The 25,861-nt window shown below is 36.9% G+C and overlaps 1 protein-coding gene across 8 annotated transcripts in view; it reads right to left on the reverse strand.

Annotated features, from left to right (window-relative positions):
- GREB1 (growth regulating estrogen receptor binding 1) overlaps window positions 1-25,861 on the reverse strand; it is a 115,220-nt gene that overhangs the window by 44,931 nt on the left and 44,428 nt on the right. For 7 of the 8 annotated variants that reach the window (XM_069805786.1, XM_069805785.1, XM_069805788.1 and 4 more), the window contains 5 exons: window positions 15,443-15,599; window positions 8,802-8,924; window positions 7,872-8,048; window positions 1,047-1,229; window positions 587-730 (listed from right to left, as the gene is read on the reverse strand). In XM_069805786.1, coding sequence (XP_069661887.1) covers window positions 587-730; window positions 1,047-1,229; window positions 7,872-8,048; window positions 8,802-8,924; window positions 15,443-15,599 — 784 coding nt within the window. The remainder of the gene's footprint in view (window positions 1-586; window positions 731-1,046; window positions 1,230-7,871; window positions 8,049-8,801; window positions 8,925-15,442; window positions 15,600-25,861) is intronic. The other variant, XM_069805784.1, reaches the window with a different exon arrangement.

The following is a 25,861-nucleotide window of genomic DNA, read 5'->3' on the forward strand; positions in this document are numbered from 1 at the left end:
GTAAATTTTTCAGAAACAATTTTTAGTACAAAAAAAGATGCAGATACTGATCATTAGTTTGTTTTTTAATATTAAAGCCACTTTTCTCAGCAGAAGAAAAAATTCAGAAGCTTTTAAGCTGATGCCCATATAATGCCTGCAGTAAAGAGGATTCTGGTCATAACATAAAATAGACTGGATCAGAAGAAAAAGCTGAAATGACACTGGTTCCTGTAACATTTGTCATCTGTGACCAGACAAGCAACAGCTGCAGGAATGTAATACCCATTCTCAGCAACTTTAAAAACAATGGCTTTTAAAAAATTTTGGTTCGCCATAGCTATGAGCAAGCTGCAGAACACCTATTTTATTATTTGCTAACCTTTTATACATAAACCTGAGGGGAAAAAATGGACAGCGAGAAGCATTCAAAGTATGATTGCTTTCTTTATTTGTAATGTATCTCTAAATCTCTTCAACTTGCTTTATTTTATGTGGTAGTGTGCTTCTTTGTTTGTCTTTCCATTCACAGAAGTACACACAAATACACATGCACAAAAGAGTAAGAACAGGTGGAAACCCAGTGTGTTTTCCTTCTGAGCCATACCTGTTTGCTGAGTCCCAGCTGGAGCACTTGGGTTTGCTGCTGGGAGCGGCTCGCTTGAGGTGCTTCCCGAGAGGCCCGAACTTTCTGGCAGTTGGAACAATGTGCTTGAGCAGGTGCTGGATGAAGACTGTCGGCCTCTGAACTCTTAACAGAAAAGAAACTTCTTATCCCCTGACAACAGTGGCATTTGCTTTTTCTCTGCATATTGGATTTGACGATTTCACACATGAATTACTTAGAGGCTACAGCACTTGGAAGGGAGGAACCGATGTCTTCAAACATGCCATCCTCATATTAGGTCAGTCAATTGCTTTTTACAGCTGCTCTAGTAATCACCTAGCTTTAAAGAGTCTTTCTTTCAACTGATCTGCCTTAGGTTTTACACAGACGCCAGTCCCTGTGATAGTTAAGCTTGGATGATGAAAACCAGAACTCGAGGAAGCCGGCTTCATTATCTTACCTGCCCCTTTCCAGCAGATTACAGATCCTTTGGTCAGAGCTCCCTGTGCATTCCTGACCAGATAATACTTTAAGTGTTTCTGTTTCTTGGGCTGAGTGGTCAGTTTAAGATTAATGTGATTTGAGAATTCTGTAAAGTAGCAGAAACCCTTCTTGCCACAGCCAACACAATTGCCAGAGAAACCTGATAAAATAAACAATACATATAATCCAGTGAGATAGGTGGTCACTATTAATAACATCCAAACACTACTCTTTCCTGGAGAAAAGCTGTATTTATATTTTTTTTCAGAGAGTGAACTTTTTATTAACACTTTCCTCAAAAAAAAAAAAATTACATCAAGTCCACTGTATTGCACTTTAGCTACCAGATTGCAAAAAGAGCCCCAGGTTTACAGAACAATTAAAATAGGCCACATTTTCCATTTTCTCCCACCAGAAAAAGATCACAATTCCTATTTATTACCTACCTGTGAAACATTAAACCAAGAAGTTTCTGACTGAAGAGTACTGAATCCCATGCTTAACCCCAGCCCTCTTCAACACCACAGAAAGTACATGCTTCACTTCTGTTTCAACTTTCATTGAAATTAAGCATGCAATTAAGTCTCAAGAAATTCAGTATATTTAATCTATTATATTTAATTAGATGTAAGAATATTTAAGTACCAAGTTCCTACTACAGATGCTTTTTTAGAGAGGAAAAAATACTAAAGCCTTCCTGGGCTATTAATTTCAAGTAGCTTTCTCAAATTATGGCTGGACTGTGTTAGCACTTCACAGCAGTTAAAACTATTTATGATTACGGAAACAAAGTGTCTGCAACTTTATAGACAGGACAGAGACATAGTCTTTGCACGTAAAGAAGCTTATTGTACTCAGACTTGATGGGGCATTTCCAGGGATACTGCCATTTCCTCTCATTCTGAGATACACAGTTTGAGCCTCAAAGAGGGCCTCGTGATGGTGATGTCATTATCATCATAAATAATGGGCATTCCTTGCACAGCTGACTATTTGCCATTTGATTCTTAAACAACTTTTTTTGTCCATTTTCCAAAGTATTTCCTAAGAATTTTCATCTTGCATCAGACCAATGCAACTGTCTGAAAATACTTATTATCTACAAACATTGCACCTATAATGTGCAATTAGAAGATAATCTTCCCCACGGAAATTTTCTCTCTGTCCCCTACACATGACCTGAAGCTGAAGTTTCCTTTTATTTTAATCATATCTAATGAACATTTTTATGTGTCATCACAGGAATTGAAAGGGAAAGGGTGTATTCAGTGAATTGGAAGATGGCAAAAATAAATGAAATATATTCCACATAACATGGACAGTAACATTGGAAATAAATAAATGGAGTAAAGGATCAATAATATGGTAGATAAAATTAAGAGCCATTTATGAAAATTATTATTTTAATCACATATTTCAAACAAATTAGGTTTTCAAATTAATTATCAATACCTTTTTCCTTCTGTAAAATACAAGCACTGAAATATAATGCTTTGTAAACACCTGTTGCTTGGTTTACAACCCAAGCACTTTAATTAGTTTTCAAATGGCTCAGAAGAATTTATTAAAAACCTAAGTTCATGTGGAAATTGGTCTGGTATCCATGGGAACAAGTGGCTAACAACTATTGAAAGCTGCCTATTATCTCTCTGATCCTGGTCGGTAGGATGATAAAGGTCATTATGACTCATAAAATCAGGACAAGTCATGACTCTGTAGAATCCTCTGTGTTATATCAGTTGGCACAAAAGCATCTGTCTAACATCACAGAGCCTTCAGTAGCTGCAATAAAAGCAACAACAAAAGGAAACAAAATTAGAATGGATGTGGCAAAAGCTGTAGAGTTTGCATGCATTTTATGCAGATTAAGAAATCATGAAAAACGCTTCTTCTAGTAAATGAAAGCTTCCCATACATCTGGCAGCACACTGAGCATGACCAGCAGCACTGCAATCTTTGCCTGGCTGCCACTTACAAGCCCTTACGTGTTTTCAAATACAAGCACGAAGGGACCATTTCCAAAGGTAAAATAGAAGTACCTGTACACTTTTTAGGTTTTATCATTTTGCTGGGAGTGTCCAGCAACTTGCCAAAGCCACAGGTAGAAATATTTATTCAATAGAAGTTGGATAGTAGACATAAAATCTTTTCATTTGGACTTTAGATCAGTCATTATTGGTAACTTCTGTAAATCATCTGCCTAAACCAGATTTAGCACTAACTTCTACCTGAAATAACCTTTTGCCCTAATCACCTATTTTTAATTCTGTGAGGTCTACTGGAAAATTAGTTTACACCACATATAGCATACAGGTGAGGCCTAGTAAGGATTAAACAGATCTAAATTGTCCACTTGTTTTGAAAAGTCCTCAGAGAACATTTTAGAAGTTTATTTTTTAATTTTCCTTTTAAGTCAAACTATCATCTTTCACCTCAGGCTTCCCTAGCTCCTCTGAGTCAGACTAAGAGTCTTTTCTTGCAAACTCCTGCCAACACCGGGTTTCATCCCATTCATTCTGACTGACACTCTCTTTGATGACAGCCATTCCTTCATTAATACAGCTCAGCCCTGACATCACAGATAGAACACAGCATGATCTTATAATTCCAATGCAATAAAATGCTGTTCAATCATTACTTATTGCAAGGCTCTGCCAAACTTGCTCATAGCACTTTATGTAGCAGACTGAGTAACACAGAGAACCCAAACATTTCATTATTCTCCTTTCCCTGAATGCCCTGTTCACGTGCCACGGCCCGAGGCAGAAGCTGACAGAGGGGACAGCTTGTTTCATAAACAAGCTGCATTAAATATTCTTCCATACATTATAGAGAGGACAAAGGTCAGGGGAGTCAGGGCAGCCATAAGGTGACTCAATATATCTATGTCATGGGATTGATTTCACAAGAGAATTAGAAATCAATGCCTGGAGTTTAGGGGCTAAAAGCCTTTCACCTTTAGGTCAGCAGTTCATATCCAACTAAGTTTAGTAGTGACTTAAGGCTGCTACCCTCTGAAGATTGTTTAATCAGAAGGTGTTTGATTCTATCTGGTATTTTATCATAGGCATTTGCTTGAATTTGCTCACATCACAATGATCAATTGCCCATAATTTAAAAAGCTCTTCCACAGCAGGGACCTTGTGCTCAGAAGAAGGACCTTGGACTAAAAGGGTATGAAACCTGACCTACCTTCTCACTGGGGAAATGGTTCCTTTGGATCAACAGTAAGCTTCTGTTAGGGATAAGGAGAGGACCTCAAGACAGAAGGATATCCATCTGATATTTCATCAGCTAATATTTCATAATCTGATCTTTCATACATTCGCAAAAAAACTTTCTTCCTGGTTCTCTTTTAAATTAATAACAGGCTGTTAATTAATGTTATTATTTTTGTGGAGAGTTGGCAGCTTGCTTAAACAAAGAATTATTGTATTTTCAACTTTTCAGCAGGAGTATATCTTCTTTTCAGTTCTACTCACAAGAAAAAGCACACAAACACCGACAATGCTCCACATTTCTCCCACTTACTCAGTACCACTCCATTTGAAGACTTAAGACTTAAATTTAAAAAATAAATGAAATCAATATGGTCAAGCTGGAGAGCTCCATTGTACGGAAACTCACTACTATTACAAAAGCCCAATAGAACATTGCATATTTTAACAGAAGCAGCCGCAGTGTTTTATACTACAATGTTTTCATCTTACACACAGCTTACAATGCAAGCAAACTAATCTTTTCTTCTGTCATTCTGACCTCAGGGACCCACTGGAAAAAAAAAAGGATTTCTTATTCCCTGCTAGGAAAGTGGGCAGCTGTTTGGTCTTTTGGGAAGGAAAATGATGGGTGAATAGCTGCTTTGTTTATCATGAGAGACTCTGCTTAAGAGTGGGAACTGGAGGAAAAAAAACAAAAGAGAAAAAAAACTTTGGGAGTAGTACATTAGCTGCTTCTATTAGGAAACAATAAATATCACACTATCACAGAAGTGCTTCCTCCATCTAAGCATTCCATTAGGTCGCATAAAACCTGAGAAACAGCTTCCTAAAGGTAAAAAGCTGACTCTGTTTTGCAGACTATTTAAAACTGTGATCTAACTTGATTAACAGAATCATATGAGGTACATGCTCAGACACAGAGAACTTTTTGCTTGCCAAAAATAGAGTCTTTTCCGGAAAATAGGGTTTTTTTCCTATGGAATTATACGTCAGTTGTAAAAACAAAGAAACAAAACAACCTCCAACAGAAATGACTTTCAAATCACAAGCACATATGCCTTGATGGTGGACAACTTATTAGCATAATCAATAAATTGGCACATGCCCCAGAGGCATATCAACAGCTCCTAATGGGAACAAGACCATAAGTCAAAAGCTGGCCTGGAAACTACCAAGACATTTCCTGTTTTCTTCTGGAATTTCTGTACGCTCCACAGGCATCTTCACAAACATATGCAGGCAGACCATGAGAAATCAGGAAACTATTGGGTAATTCATTAGTGTCTTTTCCCTTCAAATAAATTGTTTCGGAAAAAATCTACAGTACTGGGTAACAGCTGCCTTACAAAAACACAGTATATTAAGAGAAAAAGCATGAAATTAAGCAAAAACAAATGGGTTGAAGGGTTACAAGTGATGTGCCTGTATCAACAATAAGCCTTACCAAAAGTGTGGGATATAGTCTCACTCATGATGACAGCTCATTTCAATTCAAAATGAATCCGACTCAATTTCCCTTTAAACTCAGAAAGGCTTGAAGGGACCACTTTCCATGTTGTCTCAAAAGGCCAACATGTTTGGAGGAGAACAGCCTAAACTCAGAATACCAAAAAAAAAAGCCTTCCGTTCTGTCTTTAAAAGCAAGACAATAAAAAGAGCTTCCCTTCTTCATATGAAATGTTCTCAACTTAAATCTATCACAAGACAGGGGTCACTGTGTTATACTAATAGACAGAGAATTTAAAGCAAGAATGGTTCTGTCTTGTATCTCCATATGTGTCTGAAACCATGAGACTAGTCATGTCTGCTTCTAATTTTACTTACCCTGATTTGACTTGCATCAGTGTATGAAAACCAGAATCAAACAATCATTTCTATCTACAGTACAATCTATTGTACAAATAGTATGCTATCCTCATGTCAATAAGATATATTGTGTTTTTTCATTAGATTAGGGACCAGGAACATTATTTTATTTCCAGCTTCCAGATGAATAATTTAGATCTTAAAGTATGGAAGTCCTTTCATATTTAAGCTTGTTATAGAATACATAAAAATCATCCTACAGAATTACTAAAATTCATTGCAAAAGAATGTGATTAACTGGTGTTTAAGTGTATAACAGCAGCCAAAAACAAGCATTTAAATGGTTTCAGGAAACGAAAATGTATGAAATAAGCAAGCTGAGGATGCAAGTAGCATAAAAACCTCCCAGTTATGTTCCCGTTGCCTTTTTCTGTTCTTGTTTAGCATGCAATTAACAAATACACTACTTCCTCTCTGCTAACAGCCTAAGGAGCTTAAGCTGTTAATAGTGCTAGCACTGAATGACTTGAGTGGTACAACATTCCTGTCTTTATCTTTAAAATGACAACACGTGGGTGATTTACAACCCTCTTAATTCTTTTACAATCACTGGTCAAATGTACTGTGACCAATCCAACTCTACAAGATCACATGAGGAAAGAAATTACTGTACATAAAATTACATTATGCACCTTCACACTACACTGTCATCCCAAATGCCTTGAAGAGTTGCTCAAACTGAAGTAACAACTGAGTTCACGTCATATCCCTCAGTGTTTGTGAAAAAAACTCTTAAAAGACATGACAAATATTTTCTTTTTGCTATTTAGAGCTCGGACTTGTACACAGATATATGATGCAGCATTTTTTGGTTAACTAAGAAAATAATACGTAAGAACCTGAGAGTGCCTGAATGAAAAAAAGAGTTCTCCCTCTGATTATATAGCACTTTTGCCAATATAAAAACTATTCCATTTTAATAACTTTAATATTCAGTTCATTCATTCACATGATTGCAGATCTTCCCTATTTGGGTTGATATGGATGAGATTAACAGCCATCAGAAAGGCTATAATAAAAATGGATAGAAGGACCTAGTTTTATGTCAGAAGTTAAGACTTTTAAATAGATGAAAAGCAAGAAATTGAAGTATCCTACGAACAGTGCTATTCAAACACACAGTATTACCTGATTACACATATAGGAAAAATTTCAACTTACAATCATTCATATTCATTGATATTGTGATAATAGCAAAAAGTCATAGGTTAGGATCCAGAACGCATGCTTTTTTTCAACCACAGTGGAGAATATTATCCCCATCTCAAACAGATAAATCAAAAAGGTCATACATTTTTGTAGTCCAAACTATCATCAAATTGTTTACATGTGTATAGTAGCCTGAAAGTTCCACTTGACAGACCTACAGTCTGCCCATGTCAGTATTTGGAAAGCTAAAATAGACAGGAAGCAGTTCATCTAGTCCAGTTCCCAGATGTGCAGTTCCAGCAACTAGGACATAAACTGATTGGACAACTTTAGCCTTGGACTAATGGATAGAAGGTGATGAAGCATTTCTAATGAACTGGCTTACTCTGTATCTTTCCAAAGCAAACATAGCCAGCTCTGAGCTGTTATCTTGTTGTGCATCACCAGTGAGCATTACTGTAGATGTGGAATGGAAATAAGATCAGCTGAACTCACTCTGCAAAAAAAGATTAGCTATTAAGTGTAGCCCACAGAAGAATCCACTTACTGCAATCACAGACACTTACCCAACAGGGCGTTGCGTCCATTGTCATCTGGCAGGAATCTTTTATCCACAGCACACACTAAAAGGTGATCAGGTAAATTTGGTGACTTCGCACCAACAAGTAAAAACCCTGCTGGTACCTCAATGTGTTCATTGGAAATGGAAACCAGTCTCAAATCTTTACCAGCCTGGCAGAAACCTAGAAAAAATCAATTAAATGTATTTTAAGTTGACAAAATTTTTTTGTTTAATACTCACAATAGTCTTCATTACAGGACTTCCTATATTTTTAATGAAAAACAAAGTTGTATCCTCTGACGTCAAGGGCAAACTAAGAGATAATTTTATTTCCTGCCTTTTGGTCAGCCATAAACAGATGCTAGTAGTACAATAAACAAACAAAAATCTGAAAATGTACAGCGAAGTTTTTCTTGATGATGTTTGGCAACCTACATATTTATGGGACTACTTACTAACATCATCATAACTTAGGTCAGACACTCAAAAATGGAGATAATAGTTCTCAGTATCTGGTGAATTTCACTGGCTTTTCCTGGGTTTTTGAATAATTTACAGCAACATTGAATGAGGTACAATTTAAATAGAAAAGAGCAACAATAAAGCCGTAAGAATTACCACATTCATTTTAGCAAACACCATGCCTGCAAACTCAACCCTTTAAAGGTCGTGTTGCCTAAGAGAACAGTTCTGTCCTCATGCCCAGCGTTCCAACACAAATGCTTACCTGACACACTGGGCAAAGACCCTGTTAACTGTAAGAGCAGCCAAGAGCAATCCAGCTTTATCTGGCAGGTAATGAACATTGACATTTTTAGGATTTCTATATTGTATAGATTATCTCATTCTGATGAATTATAGGGGAAATGGCCCCAATCCTACCCTTTCCAGTAGGGCAAATGCCTTCTGACAGCATGTTTAGTGCATTTCTCACCATCAGTAGTGCAACATCCTTCTGGGGGAGGCTTCATCTGGTAAGAAACAGGAGGACTACTTGATTCTGAGCCTTCTTCCTCCTCCTCTTCTTCTTCCTCCTCATTATCTGCTCTGCTGCCTGCTACAAATTAGCATAGCGTAAATGACTTAGACAACAGAAAATGCTGGCAACAAAGCAATGAATGAACAGGGTGACCCAGTTACAGAAAGTATTACAGCAGACTGGATCCTCTCCTCTTGACAATGACTTTACTGTTGCCAAATCTTAAGACATTTGTTGTTTCCTTAAAGCTCCAACTTCCAGTCATGCTTACAACAGAATGTCTTTCATCAAAAAAATAAAGCTTTTAGCTCCTCTGCAAAAAAAAGTTCAAAAGCATGACCCAACTGCACCTGAGAAAACAAAAAAAACCTAAAGAACAAATAAAAAGAAGCCTCAATTTATTATTTTTTTAAATCTCATTATTTTTAAGCTAACCTCACGATTTTGAGAGGCCTAACTCCTGGTGTTTGAACTCTTGCTGATCACAACAGTGTAACTGTATCCTTTGTTTATAATATTAACAGCCAATATAAACCCAAAGTCATTACTTCTTAGCACTTTAGAATGTCCTGGCTACAGTCCAAGTACAGATTTTATTAATTAGGTATTCACCATGCCCTTGATGTTGTACAGGAAACTGAAAAAACAGTTCCTGCTTGAAACTAGGTTCACCACAGATGATGCCACGATAAGAACACCTAATTCTCAGGCTGTCTGTCTCCTACCAGAATCCGGAGTTCTGAGTAAAGCACTGCCACTCCCTGTACAATGTCAAGGAAAGGCAGATGTCTAGGAAGACGATTCACAGCAGCATATGCATGGACTGTGCTAGTCTAGGAGGCAATATTGAATGAATGCTGGAGAGAAGAATACATGATGTAGGCTTCATTTTTTAGAGGGCTTTAGGTGTTTCTTCTTCAGATTCTCTGCTGTAAACCACTATTCTGGTGTGCCGGCTACCTAAATCAGCATTTTTACCTGATAGCTTGCTTCTTAAGAGAATTCACCTGCATATTATTGGTGTATGTTTCAGCCTTTCAACTAGAGACTGCTTCTTCCCTTCTCTCCACCCATAGGACAGTAAGTTTTCATGCATAATACAACAGCTTCAGCAAAACATACTGAGCAATGACTCCACCCCCTCTTATGGCTCAGACACACTCATGGCAAATGAGACAAAGCTGGCAAGCAGAGGAGCGCAGCTGAATGGTAAATGGGGAGAACACTTCTACAGACAGGACTAAGGAAAATTTCAGACCAGATCCAGCCTTACATACAACCGAGATAGGGCACAAGTAGTAAGTGAACACAGTAGGGCTTATGTCTTAGGCTTCTAGCTTCTTGGCTTCTGTAGGGACATGCCTGCAGCAAACACAAAGAGCTTTCACTGGCAAAACTGGGTGGTGAAGGGCTGCAGGTACTTGAGGATCAGCAAGAGCTGAATAACTGTTTGGACTTGGGCAAGTAAAATAGCAGTTAGGCTCCTACATTATTCTGTTGATCCAGGTTTTAGTCTTGAAACAGAGAAACAATGAAGCACACTGCAGTCATCCTCCAAAGCTCAGCGTCAACTGGACATACTCTTTTTGCTTCAGTTGACTTTGGATCAGGCTCTCAGAATCCCATAGGATACTCATCAAGCAATTTTTTTTTCCTATGACCCTCCTCAGCATATCTTTTTATTTTATTGACAAATGATTGTAGAATCAGCTAAACAAATACTACAGGATAAATGAGAATTAGGGAGGAAGCTGAAGAAAGTAAATCTGGAGTTTGAAGACTTGTCTCTGAAGGTTATTAAGACTTACACCCCAATCTAGAAGATTATTTGAAGGGTATGTTTACTTTTACATATGTAAACATCAAGCTTCTGTCCTGGTGCACACAGATAAGGACAGAACATTAAACGTGACTGTTTTAAGGGCGTAGCCTGAAGACAAAAATGCTGAAAGTGAACAAAGGGAAAAGTGAAGCTCTCTGTCTTTACTGTTTAAGTCAGGGGTAAGTTATGTGTTATGACTTAACCTTGACTAACATCCAAATGCAATGCAAAAGGGGTGAGTCTGGCTCTTCTCTCCCTCCCCACACTCCCAGCCATGAAGTTCCTTCCTTCCTCTTTGTGCCAGCTCTGACACTGGAGCCTGCACTGAGCCATCCCAGCTTGCTAACCCAGCAGAAAATTAACTAAGCAAACAACAGTGACCATTTTTTTTACTGGGTTTATTTATTAAATTAGCTCAGTGGAAGTTCCAAAAGATGCCGAAATTGATGAAAAGGGAGAAAATGGGAACATACGGATAGAAGTGGGGGGAGCAGGATGTGGGATTTTCCCCTTTGGGCAGTGGTAAACTTAGGTTTGTTCAGCCATAACAGGTAATTTCACATCAAAACAAAAAAGATAGGGACAAGGACTGGAAGTGGAGACTAAGAAATAGGAGAGTTACAGTACTTTCAGTTCAAAAATTAAGAGTACAAGAGGAAATATGTACCTATAATACACAAGAATGAGCTGCTGTCACCTGTAAAGGGCATCATTAGGGTTTCTGCTGCTTGTTTTAAAAAATCTACAGTTTCTGCTTCCATTTTACTTTTAAAGCAGGGCCCCTTCAAAGAACTCTATGTTTGCATGTGCCTCTGTTCCACATCTTTTCTTGAACAATCCCAAAGAACACACAATCAAGCACTCAGAACCAGAGACAAGATGATGGCAAAAGTGGACTCACAGTGCTTACGTTGTACGTTACAGAATGAGGCAGTCAGCTGATATAACTTGATATAGCTCCATTAAACCAACAGACATACCATGAAGATTTTGTCAATATTTCATTGAATTTAAATTTATTCGTGGATACCATAAACACCATTGTTTGCTTTAAGGAGTTGTTCTCACAAAGGATTTATTAGACATCTATGTTATATAGTTGTGATTAAGACATTTCACATGGAAAATTCTTCTCTCCTTAAGGTATAATTTAAACATAAGTTAAGTTCTGCAAATATTTTACTATACATATAACTTTTTCTCAGTGGGACTATTCATAGGGCTGATATTATCCACAAACTGATTGCAGCATCAGGGCTTAAATCAATAGCCACAAAATACATTGTATCCACGAACAGCCAGCCTCCCTTAAATACAGATCAAGGAAGGAACCAGTTAACCACAGACACCAGTTAGCTGCAGAGATCACTTCAGAACATGGTGCTGCTATCAGAGCTAAATACAGCACCACTCCCTGAACAACCTCACTGCAGCGGAGCCAACTGCCACGCTGCTGCTCTGCATTCCTTTGCCACGTCACTTCCCATCCTTTTCCCACCGAAGTCCCACTGATATCAGTGGTGCAGGACTTGGATGCTAACAGAAAAATAATGCTTGTCATCAACTTTTGAAATCAGCTTCACACCTCTTTGGCACAAACACAATACACAGGTGTAAAAGATGGCACCCAAATGCATCTAAGAGCACAAGAGAAAAATGGAAGAAATATATTTTGTATTTGAGAAATAAGATGTGATTAGAGAATCAAAACTGTGAATGTGATTGTGATTCAAATGGGATTTTGATTTCAGAAGTGAAGAATTAGATTAAAGAGCCTCACTGATTTGCACATACTGACTTTTAGTAACTGGCAATCCAGTCCAGAAGTTTAATTTGCAGATTGTATGGTAATAACTAGGCAAACAGAGATATGCAAGAAATCTAAACCTGTTAGAGCCAAATAACCCTGCCTTCTATTGTAAAGAGTTTTTAATGCACATTCCTAGAAAGTTCCTGAACATTCAGGCCATTTATTGGCATTTGCAGATATGTTCTACAATTACAAAGACTGAGAAAACTAAGAAGACTTTAGAAAACCCTCATTAGAAATGTACAACCAGTGAGACCACAGCAAACTGCAGGCTTTTTTGATAAATGAAAAATCTAGCAAGAGGTTTGTTTAAATAATGATAATGGGTTTGGACTATTTTAAGCACTACATGAATTTGCCAGGTCTGGAGAAGAGAGGAAACACATCAATAATAAAAAGGCAGAAAAAAACCCAGAAGGAAAAAACATACTATTATTGGAGCCAAGGAGATCTGACATTATGTCTAAACCAACTTAGATGAACAAGGTACTTTTAATTTACATAGCTGCAAATAATTTTGTATGCAAATGTAATTGCATAAATGACCATAAAGGCATATGTTTATAATGGGTATGTTTTTTCAAATCTAGAATGTGTAACTGGAAAACCATACTCAGTGGAAAATACATGTTTGCAAATTCATTGCAAAAAATGTAATATCTAGGCCAGAAGGGATCAACATGTTCATTTAATTTGTCTCCAGGCACACTACAGTCTCCTTTGCACAAATAAATTATTTTTAGGCATAAATTATCATGACAGGTATGTAATGATATTAGGCTAGTCTCAGTGGCTAGGTACTATTTTCTGGTTCAGATGGTCATTTATGTATCAAAAGGAGACAGAAAAATGTTTTTTGAACAAAAAAATATAAACTTAAAAATAATGACAAGTTACAACAGGTGATTGATAAAGCTTAAAAAAAACATTTCCAATTGTTTTTTTCTTAAACTGACTATATACTCAACTGTCAGGCTCTCTAGCAATTTTGTTATTGTAACATTATCAGAAACAAAAATCCATAATATCAGTCTTATTTACCGGTGGCTGGTTTTGTTGCCAAATGCTGCTTTGCACACCTATAACATATTATCAGTCCTCAAAATGGAAAGCCAAAACACTTGGGTTCCATTGACCCACTGCACTACCTTGTCTAAATTATTTATATCATGTCTGCTTCACCACAGGAGAACACTTGCTGTATTGAGGACCAACAAGCAGCTATGACCAAGGACAGTCCGAATATATCACCATATCAGAATGCCATGGTCAAGGAAAAATAACAATGAGAAGGGAGGACAGGGACTTATACAAGACCTCAAGGATGGCTCTCTGCTTCAGATGCCTCATGGCCTTCAGAGGACAGCGATTCATGTAGCTAGAAGTGGAAATTTTAATTTATGATGAGGCTCTAGTACATGATGCCAGCTTGCAGACATCTCCCACCTGAGAAACAACCTAGGAAAAACTCTATTACAGGTCCCTTCAGAGTTCCCCTTGTCTGCAACTTTCAGGAGAAGAATGTTCTCTGCCAGGCTGTTGTGAGACTTTTAATTAATTACAGTTCAATTCTGTTTCCATTAACTGCAAAGAAAACAGAATCAGGCCCTCCAGGTTTGGAAAGTTCTTTGAAAGCCTTGAAAGAAAGAAGTTACAGAAGTGTGAAATCACACTTTTGTTCCTGAACAATGCATCTGCTCCTGTAGCATCTTTCCCAATTGATGTCATAATCCATTTTGTGACATCACAGTTGGTTGCCATGGAAAAGTTTATGCAATCCTCATAGAAGGATTTGATAGAAGGATTACTTGTGCAGGGAATAAGCAGCATATATGTTTAAACAATGAATGTATATTCATTATTATGTCCTATATTGGGAGAAAAAAAAAGAAGAAATGACTAATGATGTGTGAGCTGTGAGCAGATTTACTTTTTCAAGAAATGTTTTCTCAGCGGTTACCATGAGGTACTAGTAAAGAATTTAATCTGTGCAAAATACTTTTATCTACTACTACCTCTTGGGCTGTGTTTGGGGTTTTTTTCTGTTACTGTGGATTGTTAACCTGTATGCATTTTTCATTACACATATATCTAAGCCATCTTTAGCAAAGTATGACAGGGGAAATAAGAAATTAAACACCACCCTGGTGACAGAAATGGCTAAATAATGAAATTATTAAACATAACTTTGCACCAACATGCTGGTGTTCTGCACACACCAGTACACTCACTGAAAGCCATGAGACTACTACCATAACAGCACACCAAAACACCAAACTGTATCATGAGTTTGCTTATCAGTTCATTTAAACTATACTACTTCCAAGAAAAAAAAAAAAAGACTGAGCAAATGAAGCTCAGAAAGCAGGCTTCTCTAAACAAACACAAAAATTCAGTGAGAAATCCCATGTGTCAAATACCGACTTGTGCAGGGTTTATGAGAGAACACTTCTTAAATTTTTACCTTTGCAATCAAAGAATAACTAAAAATATTATGCCCAAAGTAATTATAAAACTTCTTAAAAGCTAAAAATATTTCTGCTGTATTTATTCACAATGAAAATCAGTCTAGCATATATCTTTTATAAATCTATCATGTGTTTGCCATCATTTACTGTATAGCTTTCAGTAGTGTATGATAAATTACAGATTTATGTTTCAAACCTCCAAACATTCCTCCACACATTTAATGGAACAATTCCTAGTACTTCAATTTATGTATACTGATAAATCTGAGCAAGCAAGTGGCTTAATTTTGTCAAAATAAAAGACAATGCAGTGTGTATTTTTAATCCAATTCTAATACATATTTATATTTGTAGATCATAAAAAATTCAAAGAAAAACTCTAAATACTTTTGTTTTCCTGTTTTGTTTTTCTGATTTGAAATGTGTGTGCTGAGACTTGGGAGAGCAAACAGCAGAATTGTCTTTGAGTAGAAATAGAAATTCCACTATTTCCTACCTTCCAGTGATGACAGTTGCTGTTCAGCTTCCAAATACAACTGAGAAAAGATTGGTCTGGGAACCAAGTTGTTTGAGCGGAGAGAGGCCTCAATAGAATTATGCAACACTTCTTCAAACCGTGTTGTCTTGAGCTGACCAGCGTAAGAATTTCCCATCTTCTCAAAAAAAGGACAAGAAGAAAAAAAAAATAAATTCAATTTTAGCACTCAGAACTTGATCACTGCATGTGGATGTCAGACTACAACATTTCTCATGAAAGCGAGAAGCTTCATTGTCCACAAAGAAAGGCAAAGGAAAAGAACATTGACTGCAGCAGTCACTGAGCAGATCCTGCTGGTAAATTACAGGAAGTTATCTAAAAGTAACAGCTTTCTGTAATTCAGCAGAAAGGCAGCAAGCTTTGACACCTTCTTGAAGATGTCGCTAGAAATGTGATTCAACTAATTGCTTGGTTTATATAGCACATGAGGAGATGCATTTTCAATAGTCAGCAATCTCATCTGTTAAACAGCTTTTCTGTTTTACATGATCAGAACAGAATAAATGTTAAAGGATCTGGGGAATAGCACAGTTTTGTGTGTCTACCTTTACACAGCCCATCATTGCTGAAAACTCATGGCTAAAGCAGTTCAATGTATCTTTTAGAGGTGCTGTCTCATAAATAATGTAGCAATGCTGTAAATCAGATATTGTGAAATATAATGGCTTGTCCTTCTCATAAAAATACCTTAAGCAGTATTTTTCCCTGTAAACATGCTTTTTTTTTCTTTTTAGAATGTGACATTATTGATTACCTATTTGAGTTTGCATTTAATTATTAGGACTTTATTGTTAGTGAAACTCCATAATTTACTCATTCTCTCACTGAGGAGTCAGTCTATTCCAGCTGAATATCCCACATACTTAACTGCCGCCTGCTTTCCACAGCAAATACAATGAACTGGTATAACCAAAAGCCATGTCAGCTTTCTTTTCCTATTACAAAGTAGCTCTTGCCCTGGGCCCCATGTCCTTTCCCTCCTCAAGTAACTGTGAATAGAAAGCATGAAATGCTTCCTGTTTGTGGCAGTAATTCCTAAACACTGAACAGCCCCTCCTCAGCACTGGCTACTGCTTGGGAAATCAGCCTGTTGGGAAGCATCCTGTAGGAATTAGTCAAGCAAAAGAAAAAGTACTGTGAAACCACATACTACTCTTGATAGAAAAAGTGGTTTAAAAGGAACAACATACAAAGTTGATGATTTGGATATCTTTTTATGACTTCGTAAAGCATATTTTACATATATAATCATATTTTTGCATACTTGTTTGTATCATGTTAATACTATATATAGTATAGTTAATACTATATTATATTACATATTGATATATATATAGTATTAATAGAAGGACAATAAGAATTATAAAACAATGCAGGCAGCATTTAAGAACATGATCTAGATTAAAAGCAGGCACTACTGACAAAATATTTGTATATATACACAAAATCAAACAGAAAAGTTGCAGTGAATTGTACTGATGTATCCATTTGGTGAAGGGTAAATGGGAAGCTGCAAAACCTGTTAGTGATGTTCAGTGCTAATATGGAAGTGAGGATGCATCTTCTCTTTCAACGCAAAAAGCAGATTACAGTTCCCTTTCCACATTGAAAGGATCCCTTTGGCTCCTTTGTATTAAGTACTGCTTCACCTACACCAAACACAGCTGAAGACAATGAGGACAGCCTGACATCAGTATTGTCTTTAAAAAGCTTTATCAGAAGTGTATGCAGGAAACCCAAGGTCAAGCTCTGAAATGAATTATACTAAATGCTGTTTCTACACAAAAGCACTAGAAGATGTTTAGTTGTAATTCTAATCCATCTTTCAACAATTATATGACTGTCAGGTATCTTGACAATTATTTGTCTTTGTTACATTGATGTTTTATGTTTAATATAACAAGGACAAATAATTATCAACATACCTGACAGGTACATATTCAATTATTTGTTCTTTTAAATTCTTTCCCATATTATGAACTCATATTTTGTCTCACTAGGTGGGAGGCATCTGCGGGCTCAGGGACCGATCTCTACATTTTCAGGGGCAGGTACAATATGGTTCTACATCACTGTTCATCACAATCTTGAAAGTCTGGACTAAAGAGAAATAAAACTGCGTGAACATGCTCTCAACATGTTAACATTCAAAGTTACACCTTCAGGAACAGAAACAGAATTCAACTATCATCCATTGCACACACTTTCTTACATAGACTGCTTTATTTAAATACGGACCCAAACCATGAAAAATTCATATAACATCCAAAAGACTTTTTGCACTTAAAAAAATCACTGATACAGCACAAAAAGAATATCCAAAAGTTTGACTGCAGTAGCAGAGGCTTGTCTTACAAAGGGCTGATTTCTACCTGTTCTCAAAATGACCACGCAAAGCAAACTGGTCTACCTGATTTTCAAACTCATTTATTTCTTGAAAAGCTTCATTAAAGCACGTGAAAAATAGGAAGTTTTAAAATTCATCCAGAGTAAGGCAACACATTCTGAGACAACTCAAAAGCATTATCAGATGAGTAGGCACGCAGATTGCTCTATGCAATGAAGGCTTACTTTCTCTACTGATCACTATCTGAATCTGATTGTGATGAATGAGAAAACACTAATATTTCTGTTTAGAAACTCTATTCCACAGACACAGTCAGCTACTCTTCTGTAGAGTTTATTAGGAACAGAAATAGATATACCATTTACAGGGATTTAACATACTTGCTCAGGATTTATAGAGCCCACTAGTGGACAAAACAGAAACCCTGTATTTAACCCTGAGGATGGCAGAAACCAGCATCTTATCGGTGTGATGTTACTGATAAGGAATCCGTTAAGATTAAGTTATTTGTGTAAGGGGCAGGTCCTGGAATCCTTTACAACATAAGCATGTTTGTTTATCCATTGGGGTGTTAATTTAATTATGTGAATGGGATTGCAAAATGAAAAAAAAAATGCTTTCTGGATTTGTACACCTGGTAAGCTCTTGTGTACCTCTGGGATCTTACAATCACAGTGCCAAACACAATCATAAATCCAGGAACACACTTTGGAAGATGTGATAAGTATTTTACAGCCATTTTCATATCAAACACACACCACTGGAACCAGAAAAAGGGCATTGCAGGAGCCTTTTTGCCAGCATCAGCCTTTGTCATTCAGAGTCCCAGTGACTCTCTCAGTTGTAGGAGAAATTACTTCTATGAAGCAAGAAAGTGAGAAGCTGTTTCTCACTAACTCTACGATGGTTGCCACCCCCTCTTTTCTTTAAAGCTGCTCAGACTTTGGTACCCAAATTGTAAATTGCTGACTCTGTGGCACCAGGAAGCAAAGGCTTTGAGTCCTATTTTCCTGCTTCAATGAATTCAGCATTCCCAGCCCAGATTTATGTCTCTCTTGGATACAAGTGGGAGGCACAGGCTAAACTTTCAAATGCTTGTGAAATTCCAAGCCATGAACATAGACAGTGACCAGATCTATTAAAAAAACCCACCACACTGACACAGAAGGATAGCCCTCGACCCCAGCTACTGATAAATCAAAGGGCACCTCCCTATCACACCGTCAGTTTCCATGGAGAGCATGCAGAGAAAAACACTTGCCAATACAAAGGGGAGAGAAAAGGGAAAGACCTAGACCTAGAAGAGCTGCTTAAAACCATGATAAGAAGAAGAAAACCACTCTGAGGAAATTGGGAACCTTAGAAACAATTGCGGAAACAAATGAAGCAGGTCAGGCCAATGTCTTAGAAGCTCACGGATAATGCTGCCAAAGAGAGATGCCAAGTCCAGGCATCTGAAAATGAGAGTGGAAGTGTGTTAGTCACCAAAGAAAACAGCCCTCAAATTCCAAACAAGGAATTGTTTGGATTCCTGTGGTAAACAGGGGCTAGGAAAAACAAGGATCTTAAGGGTTAATGTCTGTCACATACAGAGTCAAGTTCAACTGCATTTGAACTAGTCAGGTTTTGAAGAAAACCTGCACTATTCTGCTATGACCCTGTACTCCAGCTGCTGTGATTTAGAAAAGGAGTTCCCTCTCAGCCACGAGGGCAGAACCTACCACAAAAGCCATGGCAGTGACTGGTCATGATAACACAGAGCAATTGCCAGCAGCAGGAGGACGTGCAGTTCCATAACCTAGATCTTGAAGAGAGATCTTCTGCACAGGGGAGCAAAGACAGTAACACAGTAGTGACTTTTTAGTTGCAGTTTTCTGTGATAAAGATCAGTGAGGAGTATTAAGATTTTGTGAAGACTGAAGATCTAGCACAGCAATTCTGGACAAAATTTATCCTATACCTAGGACAGACTGGGTATCCTAAGGAAAGCTATGGACTTTAGAGCATGGAAATTAATCCAGGGCTTTTGACAACTCCCATTGAAATAGACTGATAAAGAAAGACTGCCTTCAGCAGAAACTGAATAAAGTAAAGAATATATGTGGGCTGTGTTAAGAAGGCTTGAAAAAATAGTCAAGTCATCTAAGTGGGAACTTAGGAAGATCGGTTAATTACTAACAAATTCAATTTTAGATACAACTCACAAATTATTACAGGAGGAAAAATTTTGTATTAAGCTGCAAATTTTTTGCATTCTAAAATATAACTGACGTTACTACTTTAATATATTAAACCTTCCAGCAAAACAGTACAGCAATGGACACATTTTCCCAGTTTAAGCAGACAGCTTTCATACTTTTGAAATGGCCTAACAGAGAAATTGCTATTGTATCATTTCTAAGAGGAGAATGGTAAGATGTTTCCAAGTTCACTGCTATTCTAAAATAATTTGTTATCACTACGGCAAGAGGCAGTTCATCACTTGTATAAAATGAGGGGGTTTGTTTGAATAAACTATGGATTTAGGTATCTATCCAAAAGACTACTAAAATTTGCCTGGGAGTAGAAAGCATTCTTTACTGCAGATTAACAATTTGTTCACAGATCAGTACCGGAAAAGTTGTTAGTGTGATCGATCCTTTTGCTCTTTGAACATGAGTTAGATTCATCCAGTAACATCCAAAATCCATCAATATTTCTAAAGTTCAGTAAAGTCTCTAATAATTCTTGAAAACCTGTACTAAAAACAACAATCTGCTTAAGAAGAAAGAAATCCCAGAGCAGGGACTTGCATGTAAATGTAACGATAAGAAGAAAAGTACATTTGTAGACAGCATGAAACTGATTCTCTTCAATGGTAGTGATACATACTATAAGATCTTCCTCACAGATTCAGTTCAGCCACAAGACAGCGTAATCATGTTTTACTCTTTTATTTCCATGAAGCTATCTGTAATTATAGACAGTGCTTTCTTTAGCTTTGGATTTGGAAGAATAATTTATTTTTAATCTTCTATATTAATATTTGTCTTGTGTAAAAGTGATAGTGTGGTAAATCTATTCGCACAGGTTATATACAATTCTTGAATCAGGAGATCTAAAAGAGACTCTTACCGATATTCACCTCCCACCAGACTCAGCATAGTATTATAGCTTATGTCCTTACTACTAGCCTCAAAACAAGGTTACTCCATCCAAAATGCTTTTTGGGAACAGTCACTGGCCCATCATAACTCCTGAAGTGTACCTGGGAATTGCTGCAGAGAGTGAGTACTAGCACCAGAGTCATGCCAAGACATAACAGAATATTGATTTCTGGCACACAGGAATTTTTCCTGTAACTGTTTAATTTTCTAATTCAACTGTAGCTCATATGGGCGAAGACAAAGAAAAACTTATTCTTTCAGAAAGCAATCTGGTTGTTCATGTACCACAAAATTATCACTTGCAGAAGTAATTTACCAAGTTTTTTATTTGTTGGTACAAAGGCACCTACAGGCATAGTAAATAGGTGGACTATTGCCAATTTCTGCAAAAAATATGAGTTTCTGGAAGTCAAATCTGTTTCCTCATAACATTCTGCCAGAATGACACAGCAGTAAGAGAAAGGAAAAAAAGGTTCAGAAGACTGATGGTTATGATATAATACTGGAGTGTGAGAAACATGTAAATGCATTTCCTCATTTGAGATCAATTCCAGACCAATGTTTTACTATTCCTGTTATTTTCATCAAAATGTTCAAAAAGGGTTTGATTTTCTGCTGTTAGTCTTACCCAGAAAGATAAATTTTGAAGCTTCAAAAGTTGCTGAGAAATTAAATTATGATCCTCTGCTGAGCTCAACATTATAGTACTAATAAGATTAAAATCAGTAGTCATTTATGGATCTGCTGATTGAAATAATCCACTTCTTCAGTGAAGTAATTTATTCCACAACAATAAAGCTGTCACATGATTTAAAAGTCTCTAGTCATTCTGCGTTTCATATATGAATAAAGTTATGGCAATTCAGTAGACCCCATTTGGCCATTACGTTTTAAAGGCAACATAAGAGCTTTAACTTAAACCACAGTTACCTTTGCCAGAAATTCCAGCTCCTTTTCTGTTATCAGATCTTAGAACTCTCATATCTCCTGTGGAATTATATTAGAAATGTTATCTGCAGACCACACCAGATTAAACTTAATGGTTTCCTAATAATGCCACCTTGGAAAGTAGTTCATGATTAAACACAGAGACTCTGATTAAGGTTGATGGCAGGTCACGGAGAACATAATTGTACCATCTTTATACAGCCAAGAACAATTCTGCTATTGTTTCCATAAAGAGAATATACCACAAGAAGACTACTCAGATCTCTCTACTACTTCTTTTTTCTTTTGTGTTTGCTTTTAATTTTCACCTGGTATCTTCTTTTGGTTTTGAAAATCAGGCTGACTAGAGATACGGGATTTCTCCTGCATTAACAGTGAGATGATTTCCTCTGCTGACTCATGTTTCCAAGCAACAGGATGTTGGAACCAGAGCATAGATTGAAAGGTGCCAAGCTTTCAAGTGCACTAGGAAGAGTGGGAAGTGGGAAGACATCACCAAGCTTTTTGGCAACTTTGGATTCCAAGCCAAATTGCTTCTACTACTCACTGAAATAAGTTCTCTCACTCACTTCAGAAGTAAATAACAGGGAGATGTCTTTATTCTCAGGAGATTGCTGCAGAGATTAATATGGACACCTTTGCAACGAAATCAAATATCAGCAATTTTCTCCACCTACTGAAAAATTAAGCCCATTTGTTAACTGCCCTCTGCGCTCTTGGAAAAAATCACACACATCCATGTCAAAAGGGATGAAAACAGACTTGGACAAATCAATGTTAAACAACCTCAATAAAAACACTGTTGCTTTCTTTTTTCCTTCAGGCAGATAATAGTATTTAATGGATCATTCTTAATATGAAATTATTTCAGATCCATTTTGTCTACTGAAAAGAGAACTTCAGCTAAAAACAAGTATTTTCTTATTTTTGCTGAAATTTTTCAACTGCAAACCAGCAAGCATTACTTTTGAGGACAGTGTTCATTTTTCAGTTAAAATGCTACAATTCATGCCAGGAACAGTAGCAAAAATAGCAAATGAGTATTTTCTACAGAAAAAGGAAAAAAAATAATTTCCCAGAATGTCTAGCCAAAAAAAATTAATATTTTTAATTTTCTCATACAAATTCAACTTTACTTTGAACCAAAAAAATGAAGCTTGACTAAATACAAAGCAATCATCTAACTTGTCATAAACCCATGAAAATATACAGCTATGCTCAGAGATCTGGGCTAAGGCATGTTGGCAATTTAGTGACAAGGAATCTAAGCTGTGACAGCCTACATTGTAGTTTCCAGGGAAACAGAAAACTCCAATTGCAACCAGATTCCTTTAATTATTTAAGGATGAAAGGCTGTTTTGGTTTTAAGACATAGTTTAGTCTTCCTTTACGACTACAGAACATTTAAACTTCCTTCACCCTAGAAACTTTTATGTCTACTCTCAAACCAGAGATGAATTTTTCTGAGACATTTAAAGTAATGATCTGTTTAAAAATGGCACTCTATATTAGCTTATCTTAATATATAAGAAAAAATGTCAGACAAAGTTCAAATTGGTCATGGTAGAAAGTCCTCTGTGAAAAGTCATACATTGGATTACTACTCAAATTTTCAAAAAATCATAATCATAATCACTGTTGGGACCGATGCCTGATAAAAATCTGTATCTGCAAAAGAATTTGGAAGAAATCTTAATTAGACCTTTTATAGACAACTGAACATCTATTATTAACTTGTTTCTTAATTATAATTTTCACTGGAAATCTATTTTCAGACGCAATGATAACACTGATTTTCATTTACTTGCTTTTTCGATTTAGCATGAACCTTCTTTTCATAGACAATGATACATGTCATTCTTTAATATCCTGACAGCTGGGCTAAGGAGCCACTTCATAAAAGTAAGTGTAGAGCTGGGTGATAGTCCAGCGTTGTAATAATAGTGCAGATTGAGCCTAATATATGATATGGCAATAAATACATTTAGGCAATGGCACTTCATCCTGTAAATGCTTTCACATTCCTCTCTGCAGGAAACAATGTATTCTGATGCAGATTTATTCAATTTTCCTGCAGGATCTCATAAACTTTGCAGGTGTTACTGGAGAGCACCTTCCAGCATAGTTCAGCTGATATGCTTTACTGTTTCTCCAGCACAGAACCCTGACCCTATGGCTGGTCAGGCAGCTCTGCCTTGGCTACCATTCGGCTTTTGTGTGTTGCTTTGATCAGCTCCTGGCTTTGGATGAAAGCAATTCTTTTAGAGACCACCTTCAAACTCTCTTAAAAAAAGAGTTACATACATAAAACCAATTGAGCTTGTTAAGCAGCAGGAAGAAGCCAAGTAGAGGGAGGAGAAAGGGAGGGAAGGAGGTGCCACAAATCAATGCTAGGAAGCGATGATCAAAGTGGCAACTGGAAAATTAGTAAAAAATGATCCCTAAGTTGTACAGGTCTAGGTCATTCCCCTTCACAGCTCTGTAAGCACAAAGGCTTTCGCACTATTACTCAGGAAGGAGATACAACTTTCTTTCCAAGAACTGTCTCACACATCTGCTCTGTACCTTTGAGTATAGCAGCACTTGAGATCTTAGAGTAAAGCAGTAGGAAGCAGACTGGCAAGCCAGAAGGAGAGAGATTACCTTGAAATGCTTGTTTTTCAAAGAAAATTCTAAGAAATCAGCATTTGGGCTATATTACTCTTTCTTCCAGTTACTGGTGCTAGAGACTGTTTCTGAGAATCTTTTCAGAATCCAAAATGAATATACAAAGAGTATCCTACACTGATTGTACAGGTTAGCTCTTGAGCCGTCCTCAAAACCAGACTTGTTTTTCCTTACCCCAAGCCTACCCCTCTAGGGCTCATTCCTGGAAGCAGTGCAGCAGCAGTCTGTGGGGCAGACATGCACACACGGAGACTGGGATGTATAGCTTAAAGAAACTTTGGAGCCGCCTCTTTCAGAGCAGCAGAGACAGAGCCAGACAGTCTCTGTAGCAGTTCTCCAAGGATATACACAGAGTGCACAGGTTTAGAGGCTTTATCTCATTCACAGAGAAAGGCCTCACTGCTTGAAAGAGATCTTCACTGATTTCTTCTGACAGAGCACACTACACTGTATCTGGATCATATTTTCCATCTCACAAACAAAGAGTGGACAGAAGTACAATGGGAGCAGACTAAAATATGCTTCACCATCTGTGGATAGCAAATACATCTCTAGATGAATGTATTACATTGCAAAATAAAACTGAATATCAAGGTATACTCAATCAGGAGATACACATGTATTGTATGTTGAAAATACATTAAATAAGAAGCATTCACAAACATTAATATGCAATCCAAAAGCATTAAACAAGCATCTTTAGTTAAAGAACCACCGCAAAGCTCAACTTCATCAATTTAAGAAACTGAACATAGCAGTTTGAGATCTGAGCTGTCTATTTTAAGGGTTTAAAAATTCAAGTTGTCTGCATTTTTAAAAATATTTAATATTAAATATTTTAATATTTTAATAATATTCTACATTTTCCTGAGAGGAAATCACTCGCCCCAGAGATAGCAAATGACTGACAAGGCAAGAGGTACACAAAATACAGACAAATGCATATATTTAAAACGTGAATATTAGCTGTAAAATGTCTCTCAACTACAATATTTGAACAGTAACCAATCTAAGGCAGTGTGAGTATGTTATCTTATGATATGTTAATGTTTTCATTAAACAGTAACAGTATTTTTCAGTATGGAAATACTAGCTATGCAATAAAAAATATACTGTACCGTAATGAAAGCATGTGCTCCTCAGTGATATCCAGTAAATTACTCCCAAAGTTTCATATCCTGATTCCACTACTGAACATCTTACACCTGTGGTAACTGCCAGTGATTATATCTTTATGGAGTTTTCCTTCTTGTGATTTAGAAGAGTCTG

This window comes from Haliaeetus albicilla, chromosome 18 (assembly GCF_947461875.1).
Source record: "Haliaeetus albicilla chromosome 18, bHalAlb1.1, whole genome shotgun sequence".
In the NCBI taxonomy this organism is placed as follows: domain Eukaryota; kingdom Metazoa; phylum Chordata; class Aves; order Accipitriformes; family Accipitridae; genus Haliaeetus; species Haliaeetus albicilla.